General features: G+C 42.1%; 1 protein-coding gene across 9 annotated transcripts in view; it reads right to left on the reverse strand.

Annotated features, from left to right (window-relative positions):
• The window catches only part of FLT1 (fms related receptor tyrosine kinase 1), a 147,815-nt gene that overhangs the window by 24,141 nt on the left and 108,313 nt on the right, over positions 1 to 15,361 (reverse strand). For all 9 annotated transcript variants that reach the window (XM_079973358.1, XM_079973352.1, XM_079973357.1 and 6 more), the window contains 2 exons: positions 7,957 to 8,063; positions 6,464 to 6,599 (listed from right to left, as the gene is read on the reverse strand). In XM_079973358.1, the coding sequence (XP_079829484.1) occupies positions 6,464 to 6,599; positions 7,957 to 8,063 (243 nt within the window). The remainder of the gene's footprint in view (positions 1 to 6,463; positions 6,600 to 7,956; positions 8,064 to 15,361) is intronic.

Consider the following 15,361-nt stretch of genomic DNA (forward strand, 5'->3'; position numbering starts at 1 on the left):
AAGCAAACTTTCAAATGCTCCAAAATGCTTCATTAGGCCAGGTGCTACTAAGAGCCAAAAGTGGGGTGGGGTGACAGGGAAAATAGTAATGGCGGGAGGGAGTACAAAAATTAGGTTGGATGTCCTAGCAATGAGGTCTGCATTTAAACCCGTTTCCAAGATGGAGACTGGAGGTTGAATTAGACTTTTCTAGGTGCTGCAGGTGGAGAAAGAAATTCAATTCAGTTCACATTTAAAGGTGACCCACCCAATTTGCACTTTCCAAAACAATATGCAAGCCAAACACATCCATCCTTCAAAATTTGCATTTCTCCAAATTTAGCAGTTCAGTTCTCCAGACAAGCGATGTGTACAAAAATGCATACCTGAGAGTAAAGCATGCACAAAAAGCATACATTCATGGCAACAATGCATTGCAAAATGCTTTGCAAAAGTATGTATACTTGGCAAACTTGCGTATTAGGAGAAATTTGTACTCAAATGTTGATGAATTTTCACAGAAGTTTTTTTTTTTTAATTGCAAACTGGAAATGTGGAGAACTGAATTTAAGATTGGAAAGATGAGAAATGAGAGAAACTAAAATTGACATATTCACACCCATCCCTAGGAATTCCGACATGTTTTCCTGCAGGTATCAGGTTACATAACTAACTTTTTTAGGATAAAGGAACAATAGCTGATCCTAATTTTTTAAAACATATAGCCTGGCTGTTACCCAGATCCATCTTATGCCTTAAGCAAAACACACACACGCTCCTCATTAGACAAAAGGCAGAAATATGAAGAAACAAAGCAATCTTTAGATTAGCAAATATATATGAGGAAAATTCAGATTAAAATTAAAATTTAGAGGCAGTATGCCATTAAATAGCAGTTGCTAGAGAGAGCTGTTGCCTTCAGTTCTGCTTCTTGGTTTCTGAGAGGCATGTGGTTGGCCCCTGTGAGAAACAGCATACTGGAATAGTTGAAACATTAATCCAATCCATCAGGACTCTACTTGTGTTCTTATCCCCATCTCCACTTGATAGGAAGAGGCCAGGCCTGCCTTGCAACCAGCAAGTAGCTTTTCCAGCTACTTTGTTGAAGAGTTTGTTGAAGAGACATGAATTCAAGTTTGAGCTTTGGTATCTGAAGTACAAAGGAATGGTTAACAGCGTGTCAATGCATATGCATCCCAAGTAGCACAAGTGGGTAGGGGATGTGATTATTTGAGAAGCTTTTGGTGAACTGAATGTATTAGAGAAGGCCATTGCTTTGGCTATTCTAGGCTCAAATCTTTAGGACTTTGAAGGTTAAAGCTGCCACCACTGGAGTGCTTGCTGGGGCCACATTGTCTGGCTGGTTCTGTTGTGGCACTGCAGAGCTTCCCTTGCCATAACCAGGAAGAAACTGTCAAGGAAGAAGATGGGAGCTGTAACAAGGAGGAAACTGCATGGAAGACAGCTACAGAAAAAAGAGTAGAATTTTGAAGCACTGGAACTAAGAAATCACTTTTATTATCTGTCCAATGAGAGTGATTCTCAGGATATACCAGATGGGAAAGGAAGACTCTCAAACCCTTCAAGGACAGAGATGATTCAGCCACTGAGTGCAGGAAGGAGGAGGACAAGGGTGGTGGTGCTTGGGGACTTCCTACTGAGAGGTACAGAGGCAGCTGTGTGCCAACCAGACCTTTTTGTTCGTGAAGCATGCTGTCTGTCTGGCACACAGATCCAGGATATGAAGAACAGGTCACTAAGAATTTTCAGGCTCACTGATGATTATCCCTTCTTACTAATCCACAAGGAGACAAATGGCGCCACAAGACACAACTATGAACATATCACATCTGACTCTGAAGCTCTGGGGAGGAAGGTGAAGTACCTTGGGGCTCAGGTAGTGTTCTTGCCAAGTATTCCTGTAAAAGACAGAGGACTAAAAAGAAAGAGACTAGTATTTCATCTGTGCAGATAGTGTCGACAGGAGAGGGTTGGTTTCTGAGAACACAGTACAAACTTCCTTAACAAAGTACTACAGGCAGGAAATGGGCTGCACCTCATGAGGACTGGAGAAAAATGTGTTTGGCAGAAGCAGGACAAACTTGATCAAGAGGGCTTTAAACTAAATCCGTGGGGAATGGAGACAATAGCCCAAAGGTAAATTCAAAGATAAGCACTAAAGATAGAGACTTGGGAGGTACAGGGGAGGCTGGGGAAGCTGTGGCTGGTGCCAGGCAAACTCCACAGGAGAGACATTGAAGTAAAATATCCATGGGTTTCAGTGTGCAGAGGATGGGAAATAAACAAAATGAACTTGAACTCCTAGTACAGGAAGGTGAATACAGCTTGATAGATAAAACTGAGCCTTGGTGGGGTAACTCCCAAAACTGGAATGAAGCAACTGAAGGCTCTGAAACAGAAAGGGAACATCAACAAAGTGCACCCCTGCACATAAATTAAAAACAGTGATCATGGTATCACTGTGAATAGAACATGGATAAAAAGAAATGAAGAAATTAAAATAATGTTGTGATAGGATAATGTTGAACCAAGGGGAGGCTGTGGATGACCCTTTCCTGAAACAAATTGTAGAAGTTCCCAACCAGTGCCTAATGTCCCCTTGTGACAGAGAGGGTGGTGGCCTCTCAGCAGCATTCAGTACCATCGACCATGGTATACTACAGCAGTGATTCTGTGGAATGATAGTTGGAGGCACAGTAATACAGTTATTCCACTATTATTTCTACTTCTGTAATGGGTTGGATGCTTGAGAACAAACTGAGAGTGAATCCCTACCCAACCAAGGCACTGTGGATTGGTGGTTCATGAGTCCAGGAATTGGGGAAACTGCCTGCTCTAGAAGGGGGCTGCCCTCCCATTGAAGGAGTTGATTCATAACTTTGGGTCCAAACTTGTCACTGGAGACCCTGTTGTTTTTAGTGGCTGACAGTGTCTTTGGCCAACTTCAGTTGCCTCATGAGCCATGTTCATCCCTGGATACAGATAACCTGGCCATGTTAATGCATGCTCTGTAACATGCCATATCTGAAGATGTCCTTGAAGATAACTTCAAAACTGCAGCTGCTAAACTCTTAAGTGGAGAACTGAACTGCAGCCATAGGACACTGGTTCTTAAGAAACCGCACAGGCTTCCAGTAAGTTTCTGAACTGCATTCAAGATGTTGGTGATGGCCTATAGAGCCCTAAATGAAGAAGCACTTCTTTCGGTGCCCTGTCTGATCACAAAGATCTTCTGGAGAGGCCCTCCTCAGTATCCCATCTTTGGATGTTCCACACTATGGGGTATGTACGAGGGGCCCTTCTATGTAATGCTGTACCACTTGGGCAATGCCCTCCACTCTCAGATCTGCCAGATGCAAATCTTGTTTTAATTTCATTGCCAGGTTAATAGCTGGTCATTTTTAATCAAGCTTTGAGTAATAATTAATCCCACTACTTAAGATGTAGTGACTGTCACTTATCTTTTAAGATTATTTATTGTTTTATTGTTCATCCACTCCTTATCTCCTATTCACAAACTGCCATGTTTTAGAACCATAGTATAAGAAACTGTTCTAGGGTATTCATTCTAGGGTATTAATAAACTGTAGTTCTGTGAATAATTCTTGTTCTTATTTATTGAATTTATACCTCACTCTTCCTCCAAAGGAGGGTTTAATAGAGGAATCTCTATTAAAGAATTCTCAGTATCCTTGCCAAATTATAATTCCTCATGTTCTTTGAGAGAAGCTATGACCATTAAAAAGATATAAAATCCAACCTTTCATTCAAGGCATTTACATACCTCACTTAATCATTAGCATTTCTACAATGCCATCAGTATAAGAAGTTGTAAATATAGACCCTAAGGAAATGTAATCAGTCATGTGAATCAATGGATGAGAGGAGCACAAGATGATTTAGGCAGAAGCTAGCTCTATGAAGACTTTTAGGATCCATGGTTAATGAACATAGGGAGAAGGAAGGAAATCTTGCTCACAGACCCTGCTCCCAAATTCCATGTGTTCACCTCTGGAGGTCTGAATAGAATCTATGCTCATATGTAGACTCTATTGAGAACTTCACATCAATGCATGGAGGGTGGGAATGGGGACAATCCACTGGCTACTTCACATGGTATTTCACATAGCTCACTTGGTAGACGCTTAATCTCGAAGTTGTGAGTTTGAGCCCCATGTTGGGCAAAAGATTCCTGCATTGCAGGGGGTTGGACTAGATGACCCTCATGGTCCCTTCTAACTCTACAATTCTGAATCCATGATTCTGTGATTCATCATCTGGGAATGAATGTCTGGAAGTCAGGCTCACCCCGCTCACCCTCAGCCCCAGGCAGTTACTGAACTAAGACTAGGCTGCAATCCTAAATACGCATTCCTGGGAGTATGTCCCAGTGAGCTCATCAGTGGAACTTATTTGAGTCAGGTGCTGTTAGCAACGTTACAAATTAATACACTTGTCTGATTCACAATTTATAGCTATGCATTACAATTAATAGGCCTGATAAAGAAAAGGTGGAAAGTGTAGAAAGAAAATATGTGTGAGACTAAAAAAAAACTTCCAACAACTAAACAAGAACACGTCGTATTTACAAGATAATAGCAATACGAGCTGCCAAGGTCAATGAGAGGTTGGACTGACTTCCACGTAACTGGGACTTGTGCGGGAGATGATTTAGCAAACAGGCTGCACCCAGCCAACTTTTCAGAATCTGGTTTTCATTCATGATCACAGCATTCTTTCCTTGTTTATGCCATTCCCCCACCCCCCTCCACACACACATTTACACTGCTCCCACTCCAGATTTGTGCCTCAGCTCTTACATGCAAGATAGAACTTAAGGAACTGAATTAACTAGTTCATGCCAAGAAGAGGAATTCCATATTGCATGCTCCAAGTACCTGGTTTGCCAACAAGTGTAGGCTGGACAGGGAGCTATAGTCAAGGAGGGGTCCCTGGCAAGTACATCTCTCTGGTACACAGGCATGTGTTAGAAAACACGTTTGCTCTCTTCACACTTTGCATGGCTGAGATGTACAATTTAAAAACATGTTGGGCTACAGTCTAACAGGAACATGCTTACAAAGAGCAAGACAAAGAGGTCTGCCTCCACGGTCAGAGGCAGTATGCTTTTGAATATCAGTTGCTGCTGTAAACAGGAGGAGGAGAAAGTGCTCTTGCGCTCAGGTCCTGCTTGCAGGCTTCCTATAGGCATCGGGCTGGTCACTGTAAGAACAGGTTACTGGATTTGATGGGCCTGGATGCTCTTATGTTAACACCCATCAAACTGAATGGGACTTACTTCCTTATAAAAAGGTAAAGGTCCAGTCGTGGCTGACTCTGGGGTTGCGGCGCTCAACTCGCTTTATTGGCCGAGGGAGCCGGCGTACAGCTTCCGGGTCATGTGGGCAGCATGACTAAGCCGCTTCTGGTGAACCAGAGCAGCGCACGGAAACGCCGTTTACCTTCCCGCCAGAGCGGTACCTATTTATCTACTTGCATAGTGCTTTTGAACTGCTAGGTGGGCAGGAGCTGGGACTGAGCAACGGGAGCTCACCCCGTCATGGGGATTCAAACCGCCGACCTGGGGCACCAAATATGACAGGTGGGCAGGGCCACCCACCTGCCAGTCACTTGATGTCATAGTGACATCACTGTCTGGACTGATTCCCTTTTACATTTGGAGGCCAGGGCACAGGTTTGTCTAACTGCTTCCAGGATTTTTAGTCCATGGGTGTCTGATACCCAGGAGGAAACTGGTAGTAATTCCTGTTACACAACAATTCTTCAACACTTGTGAATGCATCCCTTGGAGGAAAATAGTTAACCTACAAATCGGTTATGAAACAGTGACGCTCAGTTTAGTTCTGCCTCCTCAAAGGGATGAATTGTGCAGATGCTGTGATCCCTACATCTGGATTCTAAATACGTCTGCAGAGGCCAGATAGCAACAATTGAACTGAGAGTTATTTTTAAAGCAATTCCATTTCAGAACCAGAGGGCAACAGTAACAATTAAGGGGCATAATCTTGTTTTCTGAAATAAAAACAGTTCCCATTAACAGAAAAAAATAGTTGATAAATAAAAGCTGCTTTGCAGCATTAATCTGCAGTTAATGCAAGGATATAAGAAGAGCCTGCTAGATCACGCCAATGGCCCATCTACTGCAACATCCTGTACTCAGAGTTGCCCAGCAGATGCTATGGAAAGCCCACAAGCAGGATGCTATGGAAAGCCCACAAGCCCTGCAATTCTCAGCAACTGGTGATCAAAGACGTATTGCCTCTGGCAGTGGAGAGAAAACATAGACATCATGGTTAGTAGCCACAAATAGCCTTATCCTCCATGAGCTGCAGTCGAGCAACATCTGGAGGGCACTAGATTGGGGAAGGCTGGTTGAAACCCACATTTTGTTATTACCAACCCAGAATCACATGCAATAGTAGAGAAAGAAGCACATGATTACCCAGTTTGAGCCTTTCCCGGGCAAACTCCCATTTGCTGGCCTCATAAGGAAGTCGTTCACATTGTTCATCTAAGGGGACTTCTTCAGGATCCATTATGATTGATAAATAATCTGTCTTTATTTCGGAAGAATAAGGCTGGAAAATAATGTTAAAGATCCCCAAGTCACTACAAAATGCACAGCCATCCTGAGTAAGTTCTCCTGGCTTTGGTCAGGAAGGTGATTGGTTAATTGGATATGACTGCTGCACCTCTTGCCATATGGATACACATTTCATGCTCCAATGTACAATCTGTTAAAGATGCTTCATTTTAACATTGCCATGTATTTTTTTCATTCTGGTGATATTTCCACACCTTCTCTCATATATATACTGTATTGCATGCTTGATTTCGTCAATTAAATCCATATGAAGACCTCCTCAAATAATTGCCATGTGATAGAGATTCCAGTCTGTACTTTCAGTTGAGTGTATTTTCAGAAAAATGACTAACTACAACCTCTAAAAATAGCTTTGGCAGACAACTGTACAAAAGAAAATACTGGCATATGCAACAGATGAGTTCAGCTGTCAATGCTTGTTGCTTAAAAAAAGTCGCCAAATGCGGTTTGAAAGTTGTGCAAGACTGAGATGTAATCTGCAAAGTATTCACCAGTAACATTTTGTGTACACATTTTTCAAATGTTCAAGAATTCATATTTCCCTGTAGGCTCTTGCCTACACAATATTATTTCCCCATAGTGATGCCTAGCAAGTAATTTAGACTCATTAGGCTGTTAAAAGGATTAAGGCTGCAATCAGATGCATACATACATGGGAACAAGCCTTCTCAAACTTGGAGAGATTTACTTCTGAGTACATGTGCACAGGGTCAGCCTGCCTATCTATGATTCAGGGACATAGGGAACAGTTTTTTCCTGTGTTAATGGGACAACTTGAATTGTCTTTCAAAGCAGCTAAAATTAGTGCATATAAGCTGTTATCTAGCTAAGAATCTCCCTCAAGCCAACACAAATCAGCATTGAAGATTTATCTTACTTTCAGTAAAAATGAAGCACAATTTGAAGTAACATATTTATAACATTGATAGTTTTGAAATTATTTCACCCCCATAAGCCAGGCTTTGGATAAAGGGACACTGTCAGGTCCACCCACTGTCAGGTGGCTGTTTCCAGTGGAATGCCATGTCAGTCTGGATTTCTACCTGTGATGAAGTATGACAACTGGCAGAAATCCACTACGACAACTGGCAGAAATCCACGTCTTTCAAAAACAGAAAGGAGAGCAGTTGTGTGGCCACAGAAACAGTTAAGGGTATTGTTGGCAACCTTTTGAGAGCAACGGGCACATTTAGAATTTTGAGAGAGTGCTGGGGGTGCCAGTCCCAAAATAGCTGTTATTTGCGGGGGGGGGGGGCGGGAACATAACACAAAAAGGCATATCCCATTTGGAAAACCAGAAGAGGCTTCAGTGCCAGTGCCTTTGGCCTCACCTTTTTAAGCTTACGGATGAAGAGTGTTAACAGAAGCCAGAAGAGTGTTGCTGCCACACAAGTGCATGTCAGTGTTATCAGCTCCAGGTTTGAGCTCTCTGAAATTCCTGAAAAAAATAAAATCACAATTAAAATGTAATACTCCGATATACCACAGTTGTTACTAACTCCTATCATGACATTTATCTGAAACAGAGAAACAGCACAGTGGATTTTGCTGCACTAGTTGTATGTGGGAGAGTGATAGTCTGGGAAGACTTATTGAACCATACACACAACCAATTTTCATTGGGCATTATAACAACATGGGGCCTTTGAAACGTGACCTGAGCCATGTGAAGGCCTCTATTCTGTGAGCAAATCCTGTGTCGCTGGGATAACATTTAAAAGATCCAACCACAGGAGCTGATCACATAGTTTTTTTCACTTAGCTTTCTCTTAACATTGCCTGCATATACGCTATAACTATAAAGCACATTCAAAGCACCCCCAAAGAATCCTGGGAACTGTAGCTTACCCCATCAGAGCTACCATTCCCAGCACCCATAACAAACTACAGTTCCCAAGATTTTGGGTGAGTGTGTGTGTGTGTGTTTTGTTAGGGTGTGTTTTAAAGATATAGCATACACAGCCATAGTTTGTTTGTTTTACAAATTTATTGAAAATTTTAAAAACAGTTACCAAATATAAAGTGTTGTTTGTCTTCTAAGACAACTATATGCACAGATACTAAGTCTTGTATGCACTTATTCACATGGCATCAAAACAAACTTGAAAACTCTTTTACATTGTAGATCATCCACAGGGTATACCTTGGATATACCAAAGGAATAGTTGAGGGATTGTAGATGCCCAGGGGAAAAAACTCCCAGGACTGGTTCCCAGACTCTGATAATTCCTTTCTTTTACAAACCATTCTCTCCCTTTTGAAAGGCTCAGAGCAAACACAGAAAAGTAGGTGCCTATCACAGAAAAGTAGGTGCCTAGCTATGCATCTCATTGTTATTAAAACAATGAATATTAATCATCAAATGGAGATGTAATCACTCACCCCTGTGCTAGCCAGTTATTTACAAGTATGTGCCTCTCACCTGTTCGGGTATATCTAATCAGCAATTGATTACATTCTATCTTAATATCACTCAAGATCCATTCTGATGATCACATCCACTCCCAACCAATGCTCAAGGTCCATTTGCAAGACCATTTCACTGCACTTCCTGGGGCATGGGTGACTTAAGCTGGCCAGATTTCTAAGGCTGTGACAGCATAACCATACCCGTTTCCATTTTCGAAAAGGAAAAATGTTCCCTTTTTCTTTTTGCTGCAAGGCTTACGGTGCAGACTCCAATATGGAATCAGTGACTGTCATTACACCACAACAGAAGCCTCCTTACTTCCCTCCCACTTCCCCCCCCAGATGTAGCTGCTTGACAGCCTGAGTGGCCCGTAAACACTTGAAAGGAATTTCCTAATTCCTGCCAGGCTGCCCCATAGGGTGTGAAGCATCACTATATCTGTCCTCAGACTAATTCATCGTTCAACACTTGAGAGAGCTTAGTCCAAAATTTTCCTTCCTTTGCATGAGGCTTAGAGAGGTCAGATTTTCTGACTGGCTGCTATAAAGCCTGGCATTGTCTAGCATGTTAGATACGGATCAGCCCAATACTCAGTAGGGTTTGGCCATCCCTTCTTCCTACCAGACTGCTTTGCTCTGTTAAAGGCAGGACCCCGGAAATTCAAGAGAGCTCCCACTCCCATTTAGAACTGGCTGACCATGTTTCCTGTTTTCTTCCTGCTTCTTTGTTCTTGGACTAATGTGCTTAGGAGCAATGGATTTCAGCCATCTTCCACTCCCACCATTTAAATCCTTTGAAGTAACTTAAAAGAGAGAAAGACTCTTTGAATAACATGAGATTCCTACCAGGTATCTTATTATCAGTCAAGCAGAGTAGAAATACATTTGAGCAAGTGTCATGGAGCCAGCCAGCAATAAATCACACAAAGTAAGTGAAGTTAACTATTTATCAGAAGAAACAAGGTCTGCTCAGGAGTGCCAGGCCTATTGAGCACTGCAACTCTTCTTGGTAGGTCTCCCCCCTCCGAGGCACTTGTGGAGACTGAGGGTCCCCGTCTTCCCATAGCTGTCTAAGTCTCCTCCTTTCCTGGGTCCTTCCCAAGCATTCAGAGGCTACAGCAGTGTGCCTGTCTTTGCTTCTCCCACTTCATACCTCTCCTGGTCCTGGGAAACCGGAGGGAGAGGAGCAGCAGGATGGGGAGACATCCTGGCTTCTTCACTAGTCTGACTCATCTCTGCCTCTTAGCCTCCCTTTCTCTCCTGCCTCTTATTCTGGACTTCTATCTGCCACAGACTCTTCATGCTCACTCTTCAGCTTCCAACACTTCCTCCTCTGAGTATCCTCCCTCTTCTCCTTCTGACCACTCATCATTTCCCCACCACCAATCTCTGGGCTCTGAGTCTTCTTCCATTAGGGTTCCCCGCTGGTGCCTCTCACCATTCCTCTGTGTCTAGCCAGTCCATGACATCAATAAATCTTACCTTTTTTTTGTTTTTATGCTTTTAAGACAGATTTTTAACTACCTTCTTTTCTCTGAATTTCTTTAAAATCAGTTCATTTTTCTCTCAATCTGCACTGCTATGTCTTTTGGTTTGACCTTGATATATTATCAGTTTGCTGTACTTGCACGACTGACACTCAAATGATTTGAGGGTTTTTGTAAGATAATGGAATCATCCCTGGTGGCTTGGGGGCAGAAAACCACTCGGACCCATGCTTTCTAGGCACAGGACAAGCGGAAGTGTGGGTGAGATCTGCCCATCTCAAAAACAACAGCAGCCCTTTCCTAAGTGGTTCTGCTAGGTTAAAGCCTGAAAACATCTCAGGAAAACATATGGATCAATATATGAAGGAAATACGGTGAAGGGGAATGGATCAGCTCAAACAACCAAAGGAGCCTAAATCTGGAAAATATTAGAAGCCAATGAACACGCTGCACTGGAATATTAGCATCAAAATATTCCCTCCATGCATTTCCTGCAATCACCAAAAATATTTCTAAAACAAAATACAACTTCAGTTCTTAGAAGCAAAACACAAGTTTCAGCTTGTGTCCTAAAAATACTTCTGTAAAAACTCCTTCCATGCCTCTTACTCCAAGTTTCTCTTCAAATGTTATTCCAGTTTAGGACTTAATAAGAGCATGCAGCAAAAAAGAAATGGCTGGCAGAACTAGTTTGGAACATGATTTCCCAGGTTCTTTTCTTGCTGCTCAGGCATCCCAGCTCAGCATCAGTCTTGGCAGAGGAAAGAGGGATGATTAATGTCTTCCTTGTGGGGTCCTTGGCTAGCCTGAAGGCCCGTGATGCTTGTTTTTAAGTGAGTCTTCAAACCACTGCTCACATTCTGGATATCTTTCAGCTTTTAGTCGCTACTTCTCCAAGACAGGATCTCGGCAAAGTAATAACTTGAGCCTTATTTGTTGCCAGATATTTAAATTAAATCCCATTTTCCTCTCATAAAGAGCAGGAAAATAATAATTCCTGAGTGTTTATTAAGGACAAGAAGCTACAGTTAGAACTGGATATGGAACAACTGACTGGTTCAAAATTGGGAAAGGAGTACGACAAGGCTGCATTTTGTCTCCCTGCTTATTTAACTTATATGCAGAATTCATCATGCGAAAGGCTGGGCTGGATGAATCCCTAGCCGGAATTAAGATTGCCGGAAGAAATATCAACAACCTCAGATATGCAGATGACACAACCTTGATGGCAGAAAGTGAGGAGGAATTAAAGAACCTTTTATTGAGGGTGAAAGAGGAGAGTGCAAAATATGGTCTGAAGCTCAACATCAAAAAAACGAAGATCATGGCTACTGGTCCCATCACCTCCTGGCAAATAGAAGGGGAAGAAATGGAGGCAGTGAGAGATTTTTCTTTCTTGGGCTCCATGATCACTGCAGATGGTGACAGCAGCCACGAAATTAAAAGACGCCTGCTTCTTGGGAGAAGGGCAATGACAGGCCTAGACAGCATCTTGAGAAGTAGAGACATCACCTTGCCAACAAAGGTCCGTATAGTTAAAGCTATGGTTTTCCCAGTAGTGATGTATGGAAGTGAGAGCTGGACCATAAAGAAGGCTGATCGCCGAAGAATTGATGCTTTTGAATTATGGTGCTGGAGGAGACTCTTGAGAGTCCCATGGACTGCAAGAAGATCAAACCTCTCCATTCTGAAGGAAATCAGCCCTGAGTGCTCACTGGAAGGACAGATTGTGAAGCTGAGGCTCCAGTACTTTGGCCACCTCATGAGAAGAGAAGACTCCCTGGAGAAGACTCTGATGTTGGGAAGATGGAGGGCACAAGGAGAAGGGGGCGACAGAGGACGAGATGGTTGGATAGTGTTTTCGAGGTTACCAGCATGAGTCTGACCAAGCTGCGGGGGGCAGTGGAGGACAGGAGTGCCTGGCGTTCTCTGGTCCATGGGGTCACGAAGAGTCGGACACGACTAAACGACTAAACAACAACAACAACAAAGCAGCCGACATTAATTCCCAGCCATGTAAACAGCCTTTTTCTGAGCCAGCCTATTGTTCCATATAAATCACAAGCATCTAATAGGGAGACTGCTAACACATCACAAAAAAGCATCACCAAGGGAAAGAGATACAAATTTGCATAACGTTCTGTAAGTCTATGTAAATGTAGAAACAATATACTATAATTTAAATAGAAATGCAATACCCCTCACTGTAGATGACCTGTGTGCCTGTTCGGTCTGCTATCCAGGTGCAAAGCTTTGATGGGCAACTTCAAGGCCCTTGCTCTCTCTCCCTTCTTATCATTCTTTACCTTTAAACCAGATTTGGTCTAGACTTGGGAAGTAATCTGATATTAACATGACTGTTGATTCAGCTTTCTTGAGATCAAGATTGCAGCTGGGAGATACTACTTGATCTGGCCCTGACTCTTGATGTCTTCTATGCTTATGGTAAAAAAAAAAATTGTCTGCTACTTATTCTGTTTTTAATGTACATTTTATATTGGACTTCCTTTAATAATGTTTTCTTTGAAATGTTTACGTTTTTAAAAAACGTTGCTGTGTTAAATGTGCATTCTGTAGTTGGCCTTTTGTAATGTTTTATTTTGAAATCTTTAACATAATATTTTAGTTTCCTGTAAACTATGTGTGTTATTCTGAATTGTTTTATTTGATGCTTTAATGTAGGTTGTAAGCCACTTTGAGGGTTTTTTTCTTAAAAACATAAAGCGTTATAGAAATGAAATGAAGATGAAGCATCATATTGAACACCTACCAGTTTGCTACAGTTTCCATTTCATAATGTTGTTCTTTCAGTTTGCTGAGCTTCCTCTGCTGTGAGTTTCACAATCCATTTTGAAATGTTCAAGTCAATTTGCATAACAAGGTACCAATTCATGAAATCAATTGGGTTGCCTAAGGTTACTTGGGTTGCACGGATGAGACTCTTACCTTTGTACAGTGAGCTACATTCCACCCACATAAAAGTCAGAGGCTTCTACACATGTACACATATATTTCCAACCTCTAGGCAAGTAAGAATCATAGAATCATAGAATTGTAGAGTCGGAAGGGATTCCAAGGGTGATCTAGTCCAAGACCCTGGAATTCAAGCATCACAACTAAAGCATACATGACAGATGGACATCCAACCTCTGCTTAAAAATCTCCAAGGAAGGAGATAGACTCATGGGAGTCTGTTCCACTCTCTAGCACCTCTTACCATCAGAAAGTTCTTCCTAAGGTTTAGTTGGAATCTCCTTTCTTGTAATTTGAACCCATTGGTTCAGGCCCTATCCTTTGGAGCAGAAGAAAACAAGCTTGTTCCATCTTCCATTTGACAACCCTTGAGATAGTGGAAGATGGCTTTCATATCTCCTCTGTCTCCTCTTTTCCAGGCTAAACATACCCAATTCCCACAACTGTTCCTCATAAGGCTTAGTTGCCAGGCCTGTTATCATCCTGATCTCCCCCTTCTGCATATGTTCCAGCTTGTCAATATCCTTCCTAAGCTGTGGTGTCCAGAGCTGGACACAGTACTCCAGGTGGAATCTGACCAAGGAAGAATAGTGTGGTACTATTACTTCATTTGATTGGGACACTATACTCCTGTTGATACAGTCGAGAATAGTATTAGCTTTTTGTTGCTGCATCACACTGTTGACTCATGTTAAGCTTGTGGTCTACAAAGAGCCTTAGATCCGTTTCACATGTACTACTGGGTGTCCTCCATCTTATATTTGTGCAGCTAGTTCTTTCTGCCCAAGTGTAGAACCAGTTACCTCATTCAGCCCACATTTTACCAGCTTCCCTATGAGAATATAATTGGGGACTTTGTCAAAAGCCTTGCTGAAATCAAGATACACTATGTCCACAGCATTTCCCCGATCCACCAAGTTTGTAATTCCATTGAAAAAAGAAATTGGTCTGGGATGACTTACTTTTGAGAAAGTTTATAAAGGTGTTGAATAACAGTGAGCCCAGGACAGAACCCTGAGGCACCCCACTTGTAACATTTTTCCAGGATAACAAAGGAATTCCCTGCCTCTGAAGATCCATTGAGCAATGTCTTGCTTCCTTTACACTTCTGGATGAAAATATTGCTACACACAAGACCTTGGTGTGGCTGCTAAATGAACCATTTTGCTACTGTTCAGTTGTATAATTGTAATATTTTGTGATTTTATCGTGTATGTTTTTAAAATCTTGTTTAAATTTATTTGAAAACTTACTTTAATGGGAAAATGGTTAATAAATTTACAAAATATATTAACATGTGTAACAGCAATTATACCGCCTTCTAAGTTAATTGCTAGACAAGGGTGTTCACAGTGCAATCTTCTACAAAAATGTAAGTCCCATTGAATTCAACAAGGCCTATTTCCAAGTAAGTGAGGTTATAAAAAGTTCAACTGAGTCCTACTCTTCATTCATCTCTTCTTGATACAAAAATAGCACCTAGTTCTATCAGCAGAGAGACTAAATAATTTTTAAAGGAAATAAGGAGGGCAGACAGTTTCCTTCCTGCTTGAATCACAAACTGTTTTTCAAATCTGTCAAACAGGGACAACCCACTGATGTAATTTCCCTGAAACTACTGGGATTACTCCTGTGTGAATTGTGCATGCACTGATCTCACAGTCAAATACATTGTACTTTGTTGTACACTACTCTGCCATCTTCCAATGAAGTGTGGACGTGAAACGTTGATGATTACTTTTTGTTGGGGGGGGGAGAACCTCAGTTTGCTATGTATTTTTATTGATTTAGGGGAGCAGCTGCTCCTCCCTGCCCCCCCCCCCCGGCCATGCCCATGCTGACCCATCCCCTCCACCCTCTTCCAGTC

This window comes from Podarcis cretensis (genome assembly GCF_951804945.1).
Source record: "Podarcis cretensis genome assembly, chromosome: 4".
In the NCBI taxonomy this organism is placed as follows: domain Eukaryota; kingdom Metazoa; phylum Chordata; class Lepidosauria; order Squamata; family Lacertidae; genus Podarcis; species Podarcis cretensis.